This window comes from Sapajus apella, unplaced genomic scaffold (genome assembly GCF_009761245.1).
Source record: "Sapajus apella isolate SASKATOON/1434 unplaced genomic scaffold, GSC_monkey_1.0 scaffold1, whole genome shotgun sequence".
In the NCBI taxonomy this organism is placed as follows: Eukaryota; Metazoa; Chordata; class Mammalia; order Primates; family Cebidae; genus Sapajus; species Sapajus apella.
Window position 1 is genome coordinate 27,965,628 of NW_022436941.1, and position 21,769 is coordinate 27,987,396.

General features: G+C 35.8%; 1 protein-coding gene, 1 non-coding gene and 1 pseudogene across 17 annotated transcripts in view; 1 reads left to right on the plus strand and 2 right to left on the minus strand.

Annotated features, from left to right (window-relative positions):
- Nucleotides 1-21,769, minus strand: part of APC (APC regulator of WNT signaling pathway) — a 151,521-nt gene that overhangs the window by 48,020 nt on the left and 81,732 nt on the right. For all 16 annotated transcript variants that reach the window (XM_032274463.1, XM_032274444.1, XM_032274465.1 and 13 more), the window contains 2 exons: nucleotides 15,767-15,880; nucleotides 4,669-4,752 (listed from right to left, as the gene is read on the minus strand). In XM_032274463.1, the coding sequence (XP_032130354.1) occupies nucleotides 4,669-4,752; nucleotides 15,767-15,880 (198 nt within the window). The remainder of the gene's footprint in view (nucleotides 1-4,668; nucleotides 4,753-15,766; nucleotides 15,881-21,769) is intronic.
- LOC116554237 lies at nucleotides 20,008-20,110 on the minus strand. The gene has a single exon (XR_004270125.1). It is a non-coding gene; the product is annotated as a U6 spliceosomal RNA (small nuclear RNA).
- On the plus strand, nucleotides 20,016-21,498 carry LOC116549091 (annotated as a pseudogene).

Sequence of the window (21,769 nt, forward strand, 5' to 3'; positions counted from 1 at the left end):
AGTGTGAGACAGTGGCACTTGGTGGGTAAAATTTGGAAGTAAAGGCAGAGAAAATAATATATTGAGTAAATGCTAAGAAAAAGAAAGCCAGTGTAGCAACATTAATAGCAAACAAAATGAAATTCAAGGTTAATCGCATTCAATAAAATAAAAGAGGGCTATTTTATATTAGACAAATAAAAGATTCAATCAACTAGAAAATATGTGACTACTGATTTAGAAATATCAAAACCTGTTAGATGCCACAAAACAGTAATAATCAGAATATAAGAAAGATGGAGGGGGAAGAACTAATTGTAACTAAAGCTATTCAATTAAAAACAAAACACTGCCTATTTAGAAATCATTTAAAAATAGACCATAACGAATTTGCTTAAGGAAAAAAGACACATGAAAACTACGGTAGAAAGCCAAAAGGGTCGTAACAAGTAGAATGCTAAATACATAAATAAAAACAGAACTAAAAAGGAACAAAAAAATACTGCTTTTTTTCTGGTCCTTACAAAGGGCCAGGAAAAAAGGGTCCACTGCAAAAATGAACACATTCTTTAAATTGCAAATATTTGACTTATATTGGCTCAAGACAGTCATGTTAAACTGTTTTTAGGATTATGACTATCACACTGTATCTAAACTGTCTACTTAGCAAATAGATATTTCAAATTCAGATGTACTAAATCCAATGTTCCTCAGATATTAAAAAAGCCAGATATAGATGAAAATCGTTTTTAAAAGAACGGTTTCTTTGTAATCTCTTTCAGCTGATTTTTTGGGGAAGGGGGATACTTACCCCCATATCTCCAAATAACCTGCTTCAATGGCTAGCTCTGCATTTTTCAGTTTAATGCTTTCAGTTCCACTTAATTGTTATATAAATTTTTTTACTATTTATATTACTTTGACTATTAAATTCTAATTATAGCTGGCAAGTGGTATACTATGATTATTTTCCTTTATAAATTCTTGTCCATGGAATTAAAGGTTATCTTTACTGTCCTGTTTATTTGATTATCTGGGTACATATGACTTATCCTCAGTTTCTCCCCTACTGTGTAAATTTCCTTTCCTTTCAATACATCAGAAACAGCAGGTATTCCACTGATTCCATCTTCTTGGACTTCATCTCTCCTGGAATGCTCTCAATAGTTCCAATATGGACTGACTGCTTTCTTTACCATTTATCTCAGGATGGCCCTTCATCTTTACTCTGGGGTTTTGCTCATCTCTTTCTCTTGTATTATATGCTCTTGGTCTTGAGTCCCCAGAATTCATTTTTCTTGCTTTACACTTTCATTTCACTTGAGTATATCCTTCAATAGGTTCCAGAAAAGGGTGCATGAGAAAAACATATTTTTGACTTCGCCTTTCTGAAAGTGTCTTTATTCCACTCTCAAATTTAACACTTTTGACTAAAGGCTAGAATGGTATAATAAAAATACATCTAGTCTTTGTTCATTTGTACCTGGCAGAGAGCTTCAAATACCTTTGGAATTTTTTGAGTGATGGGGGGTGTGTTATGCTAATGAGGCAACTCAGGGCAGGCCACCAGATAGCATTAGGATGGATGGCTGTCAGCATGTTACAGGGTTAGCACTTTGGGCCATACTGACCTCCCGGAAGGACAGGTGGCTGAACATTGAGTTTAATTCTCATGTGGCCAATTAATTAATCATGCCTACAGAATAAAATTCCAGTAAAAATTATGGATGTCAAAACTCAGTGCAGCTTTCTGGTTTGTGAATACACTGAAGTGCTGGAAGGGTGACATGCCAGATTCCACTAGGAGAAAGCATGAAATCTCTGCACCCTCATCCCCATCCTTACCCATTTCCCTAGACCTTGCCCCTTGTGTCTCTTCATTTGGCCATTCTTGATCTGTATTCCTATAATAAAACTGTTAATCCTAAGTATAGCACTTTCAGTGAGTTGTGAGTCCTTTTAATGAATTATTGAATGTGAAGGGGTTGTGGGAAGCCTGGAATTTGTAACCTACTGGGCATAAGTTTGAGTGGCTTGGAGACACCCAACATTAGTGGCTGGCATCTGAGGTGAGAGCAGTCTTGTGAAGTACTCTGCTCTTAACCTGTTGGGGCTGTGCTAACTCTGGGTAGCTGGTGTCAGAATAGAATTGTACTACATACAGCACACTCACATGGGGTGGCATTTATAGACAGCTTGGCAGCAGTCCTGGTGGCTTGGGGACACCCAAAACTTGTGGCTGGTGTCTGAAGTAGACAGTCTTGGGATCAACTTTGTCCTTTACTTGTGGAGTTGACTCTAACAATGGGTAGTTAGGATCAAAATTGAACCCAATTGTAGGATACCCAGTAGTGTCAAGGAACTGGTGTCGAAACATAGCTGCAAATATTTTCTTTCTTTCTTTTTTTTTTTTTTAACTGACCCTCTCCCCCAACTTCTTCTTCTTCTTTTTTTTTTTTTTTAACTTCCACACTTTTTTTTTTTGAACGTCTGACTGCGTCATATGTATATTTTGGGGGGGGACGGAGTTTCGCTCTTGTTACCCAGGCTGGAGTGCAATGGCACGATCTTGGCTCACCGCAACCTCCGCCTCCTGGGTTCAGGCAATCCTCCTGCCTCAGCCTCCTGAGTAGCTGGGATTACAGGCACGCGCCACCATGCCCAGCTAATTTTTTGTATTTTTAGTAGAGACGGGGTTTCACCATGTTGACCAGGATGGTCTCGATCTCTTGACCTCGTGATCCACCCGCCTCGGCCTCCCAAAGTGCGGGGATTACAGGCTTGAGCCACCGCGCCCGGCTTCTTTCAAAAGTTTTAAGAGGGGTCAGGCACAGTGGCTCACGCCTGTACTCCCAGCATTTTGGGAGGCTAAGGCAGGCAGATTGCTTGAGCTCAGGAGTTCGATTCCAGCCTGACCAACATGGCGAAACCTTGTCTCTACAAAAAATGCAAAAATTAGCCAGGCATGGTGGCACATGAACTACTTGGGAGGTTGAGTTGGGAGGACCACTCGAACCCAGGAGGCAGAGGTTGCAGTGAGCCAAGACTGTGACACTGCACTCCAGCCTGGGTGACGGAGACGTTTTAAAAAGACTTACTTAAATGGAAGGATTCACTAACAAAATAACCCAGCTAGATCATCCACATTTTTTAAAAGAGACTTAGTTCCATGTAAGTCTCTTTTTAAAAAAAGTTTTAAGAAATTGCTACCCTACTTCCCAGTTTCCAGTGTTGTTATTTAGAAATATAAAGGTATTTGTATTCCTGTTCCTTTATGTAAAACATGTTTTCTCTTCTTTCTCCAGGTTTTTAGACTATTCTCTTTATCCACAGTGATCTGAAATTTCCTCATGATGTGCCTTAGTGTGAGATTATTCTCATACATGATGTTAGATACTGGAGATACCAATTTATTTTGGAAAACTAAGACCCTTGTTAAAATTTCAGGGAAATTTTGATTTATTTCTCCTATTTCCTGTCTAGTTTCTCTATTTTCTTTTTGGAACTCCTTTAATTTGGGTATTGAACCCTCCTAGAATGACCTATAATGTCTGGTAGTTGTTAGTGTCCACTCAAATTTAACAGTGGGCTATCTATGAAAAAGCTGAATGAAGCTCTATGCCTGAAGAATGGATTTTGTCAACTATAGTTACTCTGTAGAGTAACTATAGTTATATAGTTATAACTATATAATTATATAGGGTTGTTTTGTTGGTGAATTTTTCCATTTAAGTCTCTTTATTTTCTTGGGTTAGTCACATTTCTTCTCATTTTTCCCCCTTTTTAATGCTCTCTCAGCAGAATCAGGGTTAGTCACATTTCTTATAGAAGTTCTTTTCAGGAACTTGCCTGGAGATCATAAGCCTGGATGCTAGTGGGGATTTCAGCATTCAGTAGGTAAATTTTCATGTAATTCAGGTTTTTGCATGATACCTTCACCTTCAATTAAACAAGGCTTACCCTCTAACCAAAGACCCTTTGTTTACTCTCTCCACCTCTCCAAAAGAAAAAGCTCTCATCTTTTGTTGGGATTAGAAAGGAGCAGTCACCTAGCTGTACAGAGTTGTAGGGAGGTTGCGGAAACTCCATGTGCTTCTTAACAAATTTTCAAATATCCTCCTGCTTTCAACCCTTTTTTATTTTCACATCCAGAGGTATCTAGTTGTTTCATGACTTTTCATTCCTATTGCTGCCTCATGGGTCAACCCTCTCTGATATGCTAGAAGGTTATCACTTGTTTACCTGTTTTCCAGCTCCCCAAATTTTACTGTGGTCACCTTCCCTGGTCATTATGCCCCTGTCATTGTATCCTTTTACTATCATTTTAATGGGGTTTGTGGAGTTAGAATAGGTAAATGTCTATGAACAATTCTTACTATGGATTATCTACAAAAAAGTTTTACTTACTGATTGATAATAGCCAAATTAATTATCTGATTATATGTAAACTGACAGCTAAAGGAAGGTATCTATATTTACGGCTCTATAAATTTTAACTGCCTAAAACTTAGATAAAATCAAAATAGTCAAAACTTTTGTTAATTTAATTTCATGAAAAAAGTTATGGTATTTAAATTCTCTGAAAGAACAACTATATTTTAATGGTGCTGTATTAAATTATACATATTTTCTTTTCTTAGAATAACTACGTATTTTTATACCCACAAACAAGAAACGCAATTTACTAACCTCTGCTTCTGTTGCTTGGGACTGTAAAAGCTGTCTTATACGAAGTATGTCTTTCTCGATTTGCTGAATTCTGGCTATTCTTCGCTAAAATAAAACAAGAAACGTAATTAGTTATGTTTTTATTAATAACATTAATATAAATAATCGTACTATGGCTACCACTTAACAGCTCAGGGTTATGCCAAACCGTTCTTATTTAAAAAGCTAGACATATAAATATATTCACTCTTTAATAACAAACTGGGGTTAGTTCAATTTTTAAAAATACTTCTGACTTTATTCTACAGATTTCTATACCTGTTTAGTAAAACTGGGAAAATATAAGTCACATATCATATTTATTTTATGTTGCATGAATTATGAAAATTGACAGAATACATATTGTGAAAATTTATTCTCAAAAAATATTTCAATAGAGAAAATTTTACTGCATTTAATCTTTTATATGAATCCAGACATTAATACAATATAATAAATTTATATAAACATAGTGTATCTGTAAAGGGAAAGAACATCTGATTTGTTTTGTTAAGTGTCAGGGTCCCCAACCTTTTTGGCACCAGGGACTGGTTTCGTGGAAGAAATTTCTCTACTGACTGGGGCAGGGGATGGTCTCAGGATAAAACTGCTCCACCTCAGGTCCTCAGGCATTAGATAGATTATCATAAGGAACCTAGATCCCTCACACGTACAGTTCACAAGAGAGTTCATTCTCCTATGAGCGTCTAATGCAGCCACTGATGTTGACAAGAGGCGGGGCTCAGGTGGTAATGCTCGCTCACGGCCCAGGGGATGGGGACTCCTGGTTTAAACAGTAGGCCCAACTCTCCCCAAAGTTTCTTCTGTCATAAGTTAGTAGTATTTTTCAGCCTTTCCAAGTACCTAACTGTGTCTAAACATTATTTTTATCTTCTAAACTAGGATCATGAAGAGGATAGGGCTTTTGCTTTTCCAATATACAGAGTCCATCAAGTAGCCACAAAGCAATAACTACAGATTGAACCATATGGAATGGAAATGATGTGGGGAAAATGGGTGTGTGTGTGTGTGTGTGTGTGTGTGTGTGTGTGTGTGTATGTTTTAAAGCTAGACTTCATTTTAACTTTTATGAATACTAGTAGAAATAGAAAAAACAAGTCACTTATTAATAAAGACCTTACAAATCTCTCATAAAGCTAGTTATGAGAGATCAAATACATAGGTTTTAAAAACAAGTACTGACAACACTGTACCATTTTCTGTAATAATTCTATAGTTATTAACATCTTATTATTAAGAAATCAAAAGTGATATTATAAAAGTACACTGTTTCAGTAAGTGGGGGAGCGGTGTTAGAAACTAGATGGAATAGTTTCCAAACATTTTTCAGTTATGTTCTCCATCAACAGAAGATTTCTAAACAAATATCATCCCCAACAGATAAATAATAAAAGTGCTATAGCAATTAGCTTTAAATATATAGTTAAAAAAGTTCATATAAAAGTTACTCTTTGATCACATCTAGTTTTACTTAAATACAATGTCTTCATGCTTTTATTACTACCATAGTAAAAATGCTTATTGCTATTATACAGTTTTATGATAAAGTACAGAAAAACTCAAAGAAGTTGTACTCACTGTCCCAAATTAATCTATCTTAATTTTCTCCCTTTTTTCTTTCTAACAATATAACTACTGTATGCTGATTCTCTATCATGATTCTGAAAGTAGTAAACTTAAGGTAAACAATATTCTCAGGCCAGGCACAGCGGCTCAGGCCTGTAATCCCAGCACTTTGGGAGGCAAAGGTGGGCAGACTGCTTGAGCTCAGGAGTTTGAGACCAGCCTAGGGAACCTGGTAAAACCCCATCTCTATAAAAAATACAAAAATTAGTTGAGTGTAATGGCATGCACCTGTAGTCCCAGCTACTTGGGAAGCTGAGGTGGGAGGATGGTTTGAGCTTAGGAGGCTCAGAGGTTATAGTAAGCTGAGATCTCACCACTGCACTCCAGCCTGGGAGATACAGTCAGACCGTCTCAAAAAACAGAAAAAAAAAAAATTCTTTAATTAGCAAATCTTACCATGTCCAATTCATGAAAACTGTCTGAAGAGGAAATACCTGTACTTTTGGTAGTTTTCTAAAGATACTGCAAAAAGGAGTGATCATTTCTACAACGAGGTGGTAAATACTTCCTAGCTTTAGAGAAACAGCCAAACTACACACAATTACTAGATTTCTAAATTTGATTGTTTCCTTCCTTCTATATAATCAGTTTCTATATAATTAGCTCCCCTCCATCAATAAAGTCCTAAATTAAAGAATGTAGTATTTAGAGGATGAAAATAGGAAATTGCATCTCCCACTCCTCGCCATTTTACATTACATTTCCGTGTTGCCAGTATCTCACTAAAGACTGAAGTAATGTCTACATCTTGATGTCCACTGAGGTGGATGGTTTCAGACATGACATTTCTTGTGCTTCTGTTTCTAATATGAAAATAGAAGAAGCCAGGTCATCTTGAGTATTCCTAATCTCTATCCCTAATATAAAAATCCAAAACCCAACATGCTCAAAAACAGGAAACTTCTGGAGCACCCAAAAGGTGCAAAGGAAATGCTCACTGCAGCATTTCACATTTTGGATTAGGGATGCTTAACCACTAAGCATTTTTTTCCTTTTTCTATATGATAAGAATATTTATGAAATTATGTTTAATAACTGTTCAGGAGTATGAACCTGATATGACTTTAGAAAAAAGTGATTTAAAAAAACTGCAATAGTAATACAAATTCAGGATAACTCTCCGCAAATTAGAATAGAAAGTAAATCCCTTGACTTGATAAAGGGTACCTATCAAAAAGCCTGAGTAAACAACACACTTAACTGTGAAATTTTAGAAGAATTCCCTCTAAAGTCAAGACAAGAAAAAGAAGACCACCATCACTGTTTCCTTTCAAAGATATATTAGAGTTCTTATACAACAAAAGAGAAAAAGCTGTAAGGACTGGAAAGTATAACAAATTGTCATTACTTGCTAACAATATCACAGTGTATAGAATCTTAAACTGGAGATGACATAATAAAAGATTTCAGGAAGACAGCTGGATACTTTTTACTTAAACGTAATTTAGTAATATAAAGAAATTCCCATTTATAATAGCAACAAAAACTGTAACATATCTAGGAATAATTTTTTTTTTAATGATGTGTAAGATCCCTGTGGAGAATCTGACAAAACCTTATTCAAGGATATAAAATAAAGCCTAAATGAATAAACAGATATAAAGTTAACAACAATACCTAATAATTTGTTTACTATGTGCCGGGTTCTGAGTGTTTTTACATATATAAACTCATTTAATCCTCACATTTTACAGTTTATCACTATCTGTATTGTAATGACAAGAAAACTGAGGCAGAGAGTCTACCCACGATCACAGTGTAGCTAAGTGGCAGGTTGGTCTGGGATCCCAACATAGGAGGTCTGGTTCCAGGGTCCATCCTTTCAACCAAGAAGGCTAAATATTATGAAGATGTGACTTCTCCTTAATCTATAAATTGAATGTAACTGTAATCAAAAGCCCATGAAGCTTTTATTTCAATTAGAAGCTGACACTAAAGTTTAAATGGCAGAGTAATGAGGCAGGATATTACATTTTTAAACAAAGAAGGGTTCACCTAACTGGGTATCAAGATTTATAAAACTGCAGCAAACAAAAAATGTGGTATCAGAAACATCCGGCATATATAAACTTGGTATTTGATATAGATGACCACTCGTCGATGAGGAACTAGTGCTGTATCCAATAAATGATAATGAGAAATTCAGTCAACAACATAAATGTATGTATACATGTGTATATGTGACTATAAACGTATATAATTATATATATATATAAAATATGTATATATATTTTATATGTATACACATGAATTTATACACGTGTATGAATTTATACACATGTATAAATTCATGTGTAAATATATATTAATATGTAATACACATACACACATATGTATATAATATACATAGAGCCCTGCCTCCACAACATACATAATAGCAAACTGACAATGAATTAAGGAGATAAATGACTTCAGTACAGGAAAAGGGTGTATAAATAGGTCACAGACAGCATAAATCTGGCAATATAATTAATTTAGCTTCATCATAAAAGCTTATTTTTGTTATCATGAAGCTAATATAGATAACAGATTTGGCAGGAAGGAATTGAGGTGCATATTATCTACAAAGGATTGGTATCAAGAGGATACTAAAATATCTCTTGAATACATAAAAACAAGAGATTAAAATAGGGAATGATCAAGGGATATAAAGAAGTAACTTAGAAAGAAAACCCCAAAATCTAATAAATATATTCAAGGTTAAGACAACAAAATGTTTCACTGCCCACTGATTGTTAATTATAAATTCTGACTCACAAGTGATGGAGAAGACATACAGAAACAAGAATTCTCACATACTACTAGGAGGAATGTAAACTAAAAAGCATTTTAAGAGCAATTTGGCAAAAACTAATTCAAAACACTCATAAGCTTTTAAGATATATATCCTAAGGCAAAGGTCAGCAAACTAGGGCCTACTAGCCATCTGTTTTTGTAAATTACGTTTTAATGAAACACAGCCATACCCATTTGTTCATATATTGTCTATGGTGGTTTTCCTGTTAAAAGGCAGGGAGTGGTGGCTCACGCCTGTGATCCCAGCACTTTGGGAAGCCTAGGTGGGCAGATCACCTGAGGTCAGGAGTTTGAGGCCAGACTGGGCAACATGGTGAAACCCTGTCTCTACTAAGAATACAAAAATTGGCCAGGCATGGTGGTGCATGCCTGTAATTCTAGCTACTTGGGAGGCTGAGGCACAAGAATACCCTGAATCTTACAGGTGGAGGTTGCAGTGAGCCGAAATTTTGCCAATGCACTCCAGCCTGGGCAACAGAGTGAGACTCTAGCTCAAAAAAAAAAAAAAAAAAAAAAAAAAAGAAAGAAAAAGGCAGGATTGAGTAGTTGCAAAAGAGACTATATGGTCCACGAAACCTAAATATTTTCTACGTGGACCTCTAAGAAAAAGATTGCTGATTCCTCACCTAGAGAAACTCTTGCATGTTTGTTTACAAGACATGAATAAGTATGTTTATCAGAGCTGTTTTTAACTGAAAAATTATAATCAAGTGTCCATCAACTAGGGAGGAGATAAACTACATTAAACAGTATCATCTATAGAACTGTAAAAAATTATGGCAATACAGAGGTGTACCTACACCTTCACCCCACCAATTCCCACATCTCAGTACTAAGCTCTATTAACAAACTGATGTGGAGTTTTCTAACCTTTGCTTACATGTCTATGGAAGAGTAAGTACCACCACACCAGGTGACCAAATACTCACTGAACACCACACCAGGTGAACCAAATCAATATCCATGCAGTTAAGAGGTACCTGGAGACTTATAGTCTGACAGATGTAGGCAAGAGAGGATTTTGAGTTTTCCTCAATTATTTACTAGTCATTTGCATGTGTTTTACTGGTCATTTGCATCTTTCTAACAAATTGCCTTATTACATCCTCTGTCCATTAAAAAACTTGGATTAGGCAGGTGTAATGGTACACGCCTAAAGTCCCAACTATGTAGGAGGCTGAGGAAGGAGGATTGCTAGAGTCATTTGAGGCTGCAGTGTATTATGGTTGCTCCTGTGAATGGTCACTGCACTCCAGCCTGGGCAACTAGCAAAACCCCCCTCTCTGAACAAAACAAAAACATAGGGCTGTCTTTTTCTTATCAATGTATAGTAATCCTATATTCTAGGGATATTAACATTTTCCCCTTTATGTGCTGTAAATATTTTTCTCTTACCATATCTTTAGGGCAATGAATGACTTAAAATGTTATGAGATAAAAATCCCAACATTCCTTCCCCTTCACTGCTTTTGATTTTCCATTCATATTTAAGAAGGTCTCTTGCCTGTATTTTCTTCTATTAATTTTAGATTTTTCACATTTGAATATTTAATCAACCTGTAGCTTTTCTTAAGATGTGAAGTAAGGGTTTAATTTAATTTCTCATCTTTCAAATAGGTCATTAGTTGTACCTATATACTTTACTGAGTAATTTACTATTTTCTACAAAGTTTTTAATGTAACTTCTGTCATATAAAGATTTTAAATATTCTTGTACCTCTTTGTAGTCTCAATCTGTATCATTTACCTAAATTTATTCCTCTATTATCATACTGTGATTATTCCAACATCTTTACAGTAAATTTTAACAAATGCTAAGGTAAATTTTCAATTATGCATTCTTTAATAAGTGTTTGAGAAATTCTTGCATTATAAACTTTAGAATCATTTTTCCAGGTTCCAAAAAATTTAGTGTCCTTCAACAGTTTTGTATTTTTCTTTATGCAGGCTTTTTCTAGTTAGTTTCCTCTTATTGTGAACAGGTCCTCCATCCCCATTTCCAGTTTTAACTGGTAGTCATTGCTGATTTTTGTATGTATCTTAACTCTAGATACCTTACTAAATTCTCTTACTAGTTTAAATATTTTTTGTTTCATTTTGTATAGCTTTTCTAGGTGACAATCATATCACTTACAAATAATTATTTAATTTCTTCCTTTCTAGTTCAAAAATAGTGTAGGATTCATTATTTTGTTTTTCTATTTGCATTAGTCAAGTCTCTCAAACAAAGTTAAATAATAGGGATGACAGCAAGCTCTTCAAACATATTAATGATAGCAATGATAATTGTCTCATTCTTTTTCTTTTTCTTTTTTTTTTTTTCTAAAGACAGGGTCTTGCTCTGTCACCCAGGTTGGAATACAGTGGCATGATCATAGCTCTAATTCCTAAGCTCAAGCAATCCTACCACCTCAACATTCCCTAAGGCAGGTGAGATTACAGTGCCAACACAACTGCTAACTTTTAAAAAATGTTCAGCAGAGACAAGGTTGCTACACTGCCCAGTCTGGTCTCAAACTTCTGGCCTCAAGCAATCCTCTTGCCTCGGCTTCTCAAAGTGCTGGGATTACAACCCCAAGCTATTTCACCCAGTCACTATTTTCTTAATATAAGGATTCCTTCTGGTTTCTGGTAATACTTACGTTTAAAAACTTTCATTCTATTCTTATTTTATTTAGAATTCTTATTTATTCCTTCCCCTTGCAAATGAGATTCCATATTTTTTTCTGATAGCCTCAGATCCTCCTGAGATCTTGCTCCCCTTCCAGGGCCATTCTTGTTTCACTTGTTGAATCACCCAAGCAGGGAGTTAGGAGGGAAAGGAGTGCTTTGGCTACCATATTCCCACTATACTCAGTAACTTTTTATAATAGGTTGCATACTACTCATTTAATAATTTAAAATATGTATCTATATACTTCTCCCCTAAAGTAAATATTTCTGTAGAACATATTCCTATAAGTCCTATAGAATCACAAAGTCATAGAGCATAGGCATTTTAATATTGGCAAATAATATCAAACTGTCCTCCAAAAATGTATCAATTTATTCTTGAAAACAACAGGGTAGACAATGTTGGCTGGGCCTGGTGGCTCACACCTATAATCCCAGCACTCTGGGAGGCCAAGGCAGGTGGATCACTTGAAGCCAAGAGTTCAAGACCAGCCTGACCAAGATGGTGAAATCCTGTCTCTACTAAAAATACAAAAAATTAGCCAGGCATGGCGACACACAACTATAGTCCCAGCTACTCAGGAGTCTAAGAGGGATGAGAATCGCTTGAAGCCAGGAGGGTGGAGGTTGCAGTAAGGTGAAATCACACCACTGCACTCCATCCTGTGTGACACAGCTAGACTGTCTCAAAAAAAAAAAAAAAAAAAAAAAAAAAAAGATTTAAAACAACAGTGTCAATGATGTTTCTTACTTCCACACCCTCACTAATACTACATGCCATCAAATTCTAAAGTTTCAGGCAGCCTGATAGGCAAAAAATATAGTACCTTATTTTATGTTACATTTCCCTGATGTCTAGTGATATTTAAGCATCTTATCACAACTGCTTATTAGACACTTGAACTTAATTTTGTAATGGAACTATTCATATCTTCTGACTATTTTGCTATTTGGTTATCTTCCTTCCTTCCCTTCCTCCCTCCCTCCTTCTTCCTCCCTCCCTCCCTCTCTCTCTTTTTCTATTTGGTTATCTGTTTTCTTTCTTCTATTTGGTTATCTGTTTCCTTTCTTCTCTCTCTCTCTCTCAGTGCAGTGGTGAGATCAGAGCTCACTGCAGACTTGAACTCTTGGGCTGAAGAGATCCTCCCATGTCAGCCTCCCAAGTAGCTACGGCTATGGATGTGCACCGCCATGCTCAGCTAAATTTTTTTTTTTTTTGGTAGAGGTAGGGTCTTGTTATGTTGCTCAGGTTGGTCTCAAACTCCTGGGCTCAAGTGATCCTTCTCCTCAGCCTCTCAAAGTACTGGAATTACAGGTTTGAGCCACCATGCCTGGCATGGCTGACCATCTTCAACTGATTTGTAGGTGATCCTTATAGGGTAGGGATATTAACTTTCTTATATATTCTACCAACATTTCCATTATTTGCCTTTTTAGCTTTTTCACAATATTTTTTTAACCCTAACCTTCATATAACTATTTCCAGAATAAATGAATGCTTATGTTTCTCAAAATACAGAATAAAATTTACTTAGAATATTAACTACCAAAATGAAGAATACTGCATTTCAGAATAAAATGACTATATCAGCACTTATGTGAACAAAATAGCCAAGAAAGAACTCACGTTAATCTCTCTTCAGGGTTATAAGCTGCCTGGAGTACACCTACTTATATTTATATAGCACAAGAATATTTACAACAACCACTCATCTTGTTCTTTAAGGATCTCTTTAAAAAAAAAAGGTCACATTAACAGATACAGAAAAAGTTAATTCCGTTCACAGTATCTCATAAATTCACATTTTAAACATGCAATTCATATAAAACAAATATTTTTCAGTTTTTATTGAAACAAACCTAACATTTTAAAATAATGCCATGAAAATCTCAAATTTAAATTTACATGTAAAATGGAATCTATTTTTATAAATTATTTATTATAGTCTTGATTTTAATTCTTTGTCAGTTATATGATAATAAATATCTTCTACCAATCTGTAACTTATCTTTTCACTTTCTTTAAGGTACCTGAAGATAAATTCTTAATTTTAATACAGTAAAATTATTGATCTTTTATCATTAGTGTTTTAAGTCTTGCTTAAGTAATACTTTCCTGCTGTAACATCAGAAACATGTATATTTTCTACTGAAAGACTGAAAGTTTCATTTTTGACATTTAAGTCATGAATCTTTCTGAATTGGATGGGGACAAGAGGGAAGGTAAGAAAAAACAATATATTATATACACGTATTATAACTAACACGTACACATACATGCACATGCACACGCACAATAGTTAAGTCCTCAGCTTTATTATGAAACTAATATGTATGGACTATGAAATGCAGCATGGTACTGGTGTTTTAGCAACACCTTTGCCTACCACCATACTCCAAAACAGACAGAATATATATTATGTTTAGGCTGGATGATATGGTTAGGCTCTGTGTTCCCACCCAAATCTCATGTGGTAGTTCCCATGTATTGTGTGAGGGAGTCAGTGGGAGACAACTGAATCATGGGGGTGGGTCTTTCCTGCACTATTCTCCTGATAGTGAATAAGTCTCATGAGACCTGATGGTTTTCAAAATGGGAGTGTCCCTTTCCAATCTCTTTTTGCCTGCTGCCACCCATGTAAGACATGACTTGTTCCTCCTTGCCTTCCACCATGATTGTGAGGCTTCCCAGCTTCATGGAGCTGTAAGTTCCTTAAACCTCTTTCTTTTGTAAATTGCCCAGTCTCAAGTATGTCTTTATCAGCAGCCTGAAAATGATAAAGTGGGCATGATTGCTTTAAATCCCAGCAATTTAGGAGGCGAGGCAGGTGGATCACTTGAGGTCAGGAGTTCAAGACCAGTCTGGCCAACACAGCGAAACCCCGTCTCTACTAAAAACACAAAAATTAGCTGGACATGGTGGCACATGCCTATAATCCCAGGTACTCAGGTGGCAAAGGCAGGAGGATTGCTTGAGCCTGGGAGGCAGAAGTTGCAGTGAGGTGAAATCATGCCTGGGCAACAGGCACTCCAGCCTGGGCAACAGGATGAAACTCTTTCTAAAAAAAAAAAAAAAAAAACCTCATTATGTTTATGAAGCTTCACATAAAAAATAAAGACTATACTTCAAAGACTGTAAAATAACCTACAGTAGCCATTTTGAAACTATTTAATATGTTTTACAGAATAAAAAAGTATTTGTGCCACTACCATGTAAATGTTGGTTTCTCCTTTTATTTGCGATTAATATTTACTTAAAGAAAATCTTTAAATGTTTTCTTCCCAATTTATCCCAAAAGTTAAAAAAGACAACAACAACTCATGCTAGTTTTGAAACAGCCAAAGCAACTGGCAAAGACTCTTCATGGCTTAAAAACATTAGTCATAAACTTGTTTGAATATAAAAAAGCTACATTCAATAATATATAAAAATACTTAATAGCAACACTAGCTAATATTTTTTCTTGACATTGAGGGTAGAAATATGGGAATATTCTCAATACAACTTACTTCATCTCTCCTAAAATTCTCTTTATGTTTCCTTCCTAGTATCCTTGAATGAAGGCTTACTTTTTTTTTTTAAGGGCACAATTTGAAGAGCAGGGACATGTTCTGAATGCCATTACAGAGTCTCAGATTACAAGGAGTAAGAATCTCAAAGGAGAACTGCAGCCAGTTATTAGCTACTAGAAGACCACCACCTAACTCTTTCTCTCCCTTATAATTCCAAGGCAGAGCAGAACAGAACAGTATCGGGGAAATGAATACGGTAAAGACACAATTATCATATGAATATTGATTATGTTGCTCAGTAGCCATAAATCTTATTTTGAAATAGAGCCAAAGTAAAGACAGTCTTATAAATATCTTTAATAATAAAATTAAATCAATATTAACAAAGCTGTAATTCACTTAATTTCTAATAGCTCTTGGCTGTTTTATCACTTAGAAACAAATAACTTACCTGTGCTCGTTTTTCCATATCCTGGCAAGTGCCTAGTTGCTCTTCCATTGCAACTCTGATTTGCCTCGCTTCATATTCTAATTGCCTTCTGGTCATATCTGTTTGTAAGGAAAACTAAAACCACAAATAATATAAAAATATTTATATTTGATATTTATGTTTATCGGTAAAAGCAAAAAAATATATAAGTACTGATAAAGAAAATGAATAAGTAAGATGTCAGGCATGGTACATGAGAAAATTATTTTTCACTCCAAGGAGTGTTTAAATTTGATTATAGGTGTCAGACTCAATCTAGATCCCTGATGTGATATGGAATTCAAACACTTATTGTGCCAAAGTCACAAAAAGTGTTTTAATTGACAACATTAGCAAATTTAAACTCTGCTTGTGTTTAAATTTAATGGCTTTAATTCGATTGGCCTATTTCACTTAAAATATATAATTGGTCCAGTTAGAGTGAGGCTAACTTCAGTTTCCTTATGACTCTTCTCCACTGAAGAGGCAGTGCTCCTAATTATTAAATACTAGCATATTAATGTGGACAACATAGAGATATCAAGAAACAAGTCCGTTGTTCTTAAGCTTATACTTCAACTTAAGGATTACTATATACATACAGACTAAATAGAGATAACTTTTCCATTAATCAAAAGAAGAATATGGAATAAGAAAAAGCCTATATGTAACAAAGAAAATCATAAATAGAGTGGACAAAGTTAACACTGACTTTGCTAGAAATTAAAAAGTAAAGCAAAGTTGAAACACTTCCTGAGAATGAGTGATGACTCATTTACAAATTTATTAACCCTTTAATTAAAATTCCAAAGACTGATAACTGCCAAGCATGCAACAGGATTTTTAAAAGGAAAAGGTAATGAAACTTATAAACCCACGCCCAAGAGGTAATAAAAGCTAAAAAAAATGATTAAATAAAATGATAGGTAACAGACTTACAATGGGCCATGAAGGGAATAAGAAAATGCTACAGATTTTCTGTGTGCCCACAGAATACTGTGTATGACATATATCTGACTCAGAACAGCATTCTGGTCCAAGAACTCCAAATTATGTTGTTAGTTTAGTAAGTAAGATTGTTCTCACCCCTTCTCCCTTTGCAACATACAGATAACATTCATATGCAGAATGTATTCCCTTAGGCATACCCAAATTATGGGCTGCAACAGAGATGAAATAGTATACATGTTATTTCTTATTCCTACTTGCCAGTTCTAAGTCCACTCATTAGTCCTCCACTTCCCAAACCCATTCTGGAAAAAAAAACAAAACAAACAAAAAAAAAACAACAACCACTGAACATGACACAGTGTGTTGCAATAATGTGGTTTAGATCTGATGTTTTCAGTAATGTTTAATATTTTGATAAGTAGATATTTCCACATGAAAGTGTTCATTAACTTGGCTTCCCAATAAAAATGGAAAATCTGTCAAATTAAAAAATAGTTATAAAACACAAGCAGAGTTTAAATTTGCTAATGTTGTCAATGGTTCCTAATAATGTCTTATAAATCATATTAAATAAACGTGATAATTTAATAAGTTAGTAGACAATAATTAACTTGACAACTGATCTTTATTTCAGGTAATAACTAAATACTCTTGAGTTGTCTTATACATCTAAGCCCTTTCCTGAACCTGACTTCATGCAGACAGTTGGATTCTAGATTTTGTATATTCTCTAATTACCAAAGTTAATGGTAAGTAAAACTACACTTTGGTATTTTTCTTTATAAAAGTTATAGTCCCAACAAATCCTCCAAAATTCGTAATCCTCATATGCTAACAATTCTCCAATAACTGTTCTCTCACTATCTGTGCTCCTTAATTCCCAGGAGTACTGTTAAGTATTAATATGTTAAGGACACTGTCAGAAAAAGGGATCCTTTCTCTCTCTCTCTCAAAACCCTAAATGATTTTTCTAGGGGAGTGAGCATTTAAATTCCCAGTTCCATCTCCTGTCAGCCAATGTCCATTCAGGAAACCTGGCTAGCTAAATGTTTTCAAAAAGGTTTTCTCTCTTTCAACTTTTACCTTTTTGTCTATTGTGGGCTCTCAAAGTAGTATTAGAAAATGAAAAATCTAAGCTAAGAGAGTAAGTTATATTTTAATTAGCCTATTTTCCTTTAAAAAATTACATGAAGTATTTACGGACAATAATTAAAATACATAGTCTTGAGATTATAAATATATTTTTTCTTTTCTTTTTGTCAAAAAGATAGAGTAGGAAGTCAAATTGCCTCTATTTGCAGACAACATGATTGTATATTTAGAAGACCCCATCACCTCAGCCCAAAATCTCCTTAAGCTGATGAGCAACTTCAGCAAAGTCTCAGGATACAAAATCAATGTGCAAAAATCACAAGCATTCCTATACACCAATAACAGTCTAACAGCCAAACCATGAGTGAACTCCCATTCACAACTGCTACAAAGAGAATAAAATACCTAGGAATACAACTAACAAAGGATGTAAAGGACCTCTTCAAGGAGAACTACAAACCACTGCTCAACGAAATAAGAGAGGACACAAACAGATGGAAAAACATTCCATGCTCATGGTTAGGAAGAATCAATATTGTGAAAATGGCCATACTGCCCAAAGTAATTTATAGATTCAACACTATCCCCATTGGGCTAATATTGACCTTCACAGAACTGGAAAAAATGACCTTAAACTTCATATGGAACCAAAAGAGAGCCTGCATAGCCAAGACAATCCTAAGCAAAAAGAACAAAGATGGAGGCATCATGCTACCGGACTTCAAACTATACTCCAAGGCTACAGTAATCAAAACAGCATGGTACTGATACCAAAACAGACATATAGACCAATGGAATAGAACAGAGGCGTCGGAAGCCACACATCTACAACCATCTGATCTTTGACAAACCTGACAAAACAAGCAATGGGGAAAGGATTCCCTGTTTAATAAATGGTGTGGGGAAAGTTGGCTAGCCATGTGCAGAAAGCAGAAATTGGACCCCTTCCTGACACCTCACACTAAAATTAACTCCAGATTGACTAAGGACTTAAACGTAAGACCTAATACCTTAAAGACTCTAGAAGAAAACCTAGGCAAAACCATTCAGGACATAGGCACAAGCAAGGACTTCATGACTAAAACACCAAAAGCATTGGCAACAAAAGCCAAAATAGACAAACGGGATCTAATTAAACTCCAGAGCTTCTGTACAGCGGAAGAAACAATCATTAGTGAACCGACAACCAACAGAATGGGAAAAAAGCTTGCAATCTACCCATCTGACAAAGGGCTAATATCCAGAATCTACAAAAACAGAACTAAAACAGATTTACAAGAATATCCAGAATCTACAAAAACAGAACTAAAACAGATTTACAAGAAAAAAAAACCAATCCATTCAAAAGTAGGTGAAGGATACGAACGGACACTTTTCAAAAGAACACATATATTATGAAACATGAAAAAATGCTCATCATCGCTGATCATCAGAGAAATGCAAATCAAAATCACATTGAGATACCATCTCATGCCAGTTAGAATGGCAATCATCAAAAAATCTGGAGACAACAGATGCTGGAGAGGATGTGGAGAAATGGGAACACTTTTACACTGTTGGTGGGAGTGTAAATTAGTTCAACCATTGTGGAAGACAGTGTGGCGATTCCTCAAGGATCTAGAAATAGAAATTCCATTTGACCTAGCAATCTCATTACTAGGTATATACCCAAAGGATTATACATCGTTCTGTATAAAGACACATGCACACATATGTTCATCGTGGCACTGTTTACAATAGCAAAGACCTGGAACCAACCCAAATGCCCATCAATGACAGAATGGACAAGGAAAATGTGGCACATATACACCATGGAATACTATGCAGCCATAAGAAACGATGAGTTTGTGTCCTTTGTAGGGACATGGATAAATCTGGAAACCATCATTCTCAGCAAACTGACACAAGAACAGAAAATCAAACACCGCATGTTCTCACTCATAGGTGGGTGTTGAACAATGAGAACACATGGAAACAGAGAGGGTGGCATCACACACTGGGGTCTTTGGGGGGGGGGCTAGGGGAGGGACAGCGGTGGGTGGGGAGGGATAATATGGGGAGAAATGCCAGATATAGGTGATGAGGGAATGGAGGCAGCAAACCACCATGCCATGTATGTACCTATGCAACAATCGTGCATGATTTGCACATGTACCCCAGAACCTAAAGTACAATTAAAAACAAAAATAGAGTACTTTGTGAATTTTCATGTCATTCTTGGACAGGGGCCATGCTAATCTTCTCTGCATTGTTCCAGTTTTAGGATATATGCTACTGAAGCCGCCTGTGTAAATGTATTCAAGAAACAATCTTACATGTGCCATCCCATGAATAAAATCACTGACATGGAGAGAGAGAGGCTGACAGAATTAGAACTTTTTTGACAGAACACTACAGACCTATAAACTGGAGCAGCCTGGAGGTGGTGAAAATCAGTTCCTCAAGTCTGCAGTATAAAATGGCCTCCAATAAAACTACACTGCCAAAAATAGGAAACAAACAGGGTGGAAAGAGTAAAAAAGATGAAGAGGCAGAGCCTGAAGAATCTATGGTGGAAAAAGTACTTGAGTGACGTGTAGTGAATGTGAAAGTAGAATAAGCGGAAGGGATTCACAGATGCTGACACCACTTGGGAACCTAAAGAAAATTTAGATTGTTCAGGGTTAACTGAAGCATTTTTTAATTCTAAAAAAACTAGTCAAGAAAAAGATGGTACAAAAAGAAAATCTTTATCTGACAGTGAATCTTGTGACAGCAAATCAAAGAAGCAAAGGGATGCAGCTGACAAACCATAAGGCTTTGACAGAAGTCTTTCCTGAAAGAGTAAATGGTGCCACAGACAGCAGTGGAGAATAGATGTTTCTGATGAAATAGAAGGATTCCAATTGGGCAGAGTTGGTGCTGCCAAAAGAGGCAAACATGAAGAGTCCTCAAATTGTAACTGCTTTTTATAAAGAGAAACTAACTTGGCATTCTTGTCCAGAAGATGGAGCACAGTAATCGTTCACATTGTTTTATACAGGTCTCGATTTTTGATTTATTAGTGTGAAGAAATAACTACATTTTTTTTTTTTTTTTTTTTGAGACGGAGTTTCACTCATGTTACCCAGGCTGGAGTGCAATGGCGTGATCTCGGCTCACCGCAACCTCCACCTCCTGGGTTCAGGCAATTCTCCTGCCTCAGCCTCCTGAGTAGCTGGGATTACAGGCACGCGTCACCACGCCCAGCTAATTTTTTGTATTTTTAGTAGAGACGGGGTTTCACCGTGTTGACCAGGATGGTCTTGATCTCTTGACCTCGTGATCCACCCACCTCGGCCTCCCAAAGTGCTGGGATTACAGGCTTGAGCCACCGCGCCCGGCTGAAATAACTACATTTTAATAGAAATCAAGTTTGGTATGTTTGTTTTGAAAGTAGTATTGGGAGAGTTGCTAGGGTTTTCTTTTGCATTAATAGCACTGGTTACTTTGAACAAATAAATAACAGCTTTCTGCAGTTGCTTCCTTCATCAGAAAAAAAAAAAATTTGATACCATGGTATATTATGTCCACTGCATGACAGAACAGCTTTTCTAAACACATTAGGGTAAATTTCCATAGTCATTACTTAATCAGAACTTGTGTTCTCATATGCCTAAGGATCATTCTGGGTTTCTTATTTGTGTGTCTGTGTGTGTGTGCGTGCGTGCGTGCGTGTGTGTGTATAAAGACAATGTATACATAAATGTTTTCTTTTTAAATTGCTTTTAAACATTTACCAAAACAAAAATCACAAGTAATTCAATGTTTCTGAAATGCCATCATTCTGAGCAATCCAAGAAATAAATCACTTCAAGTTAAATTGGAAAACTTCCTGAAGTTATACATTTCAAGTTAAATAAATGACTTTAATTAAATGGACAATTTAAATTGGATAATTTAAAAACAGCCATATCAGAATTC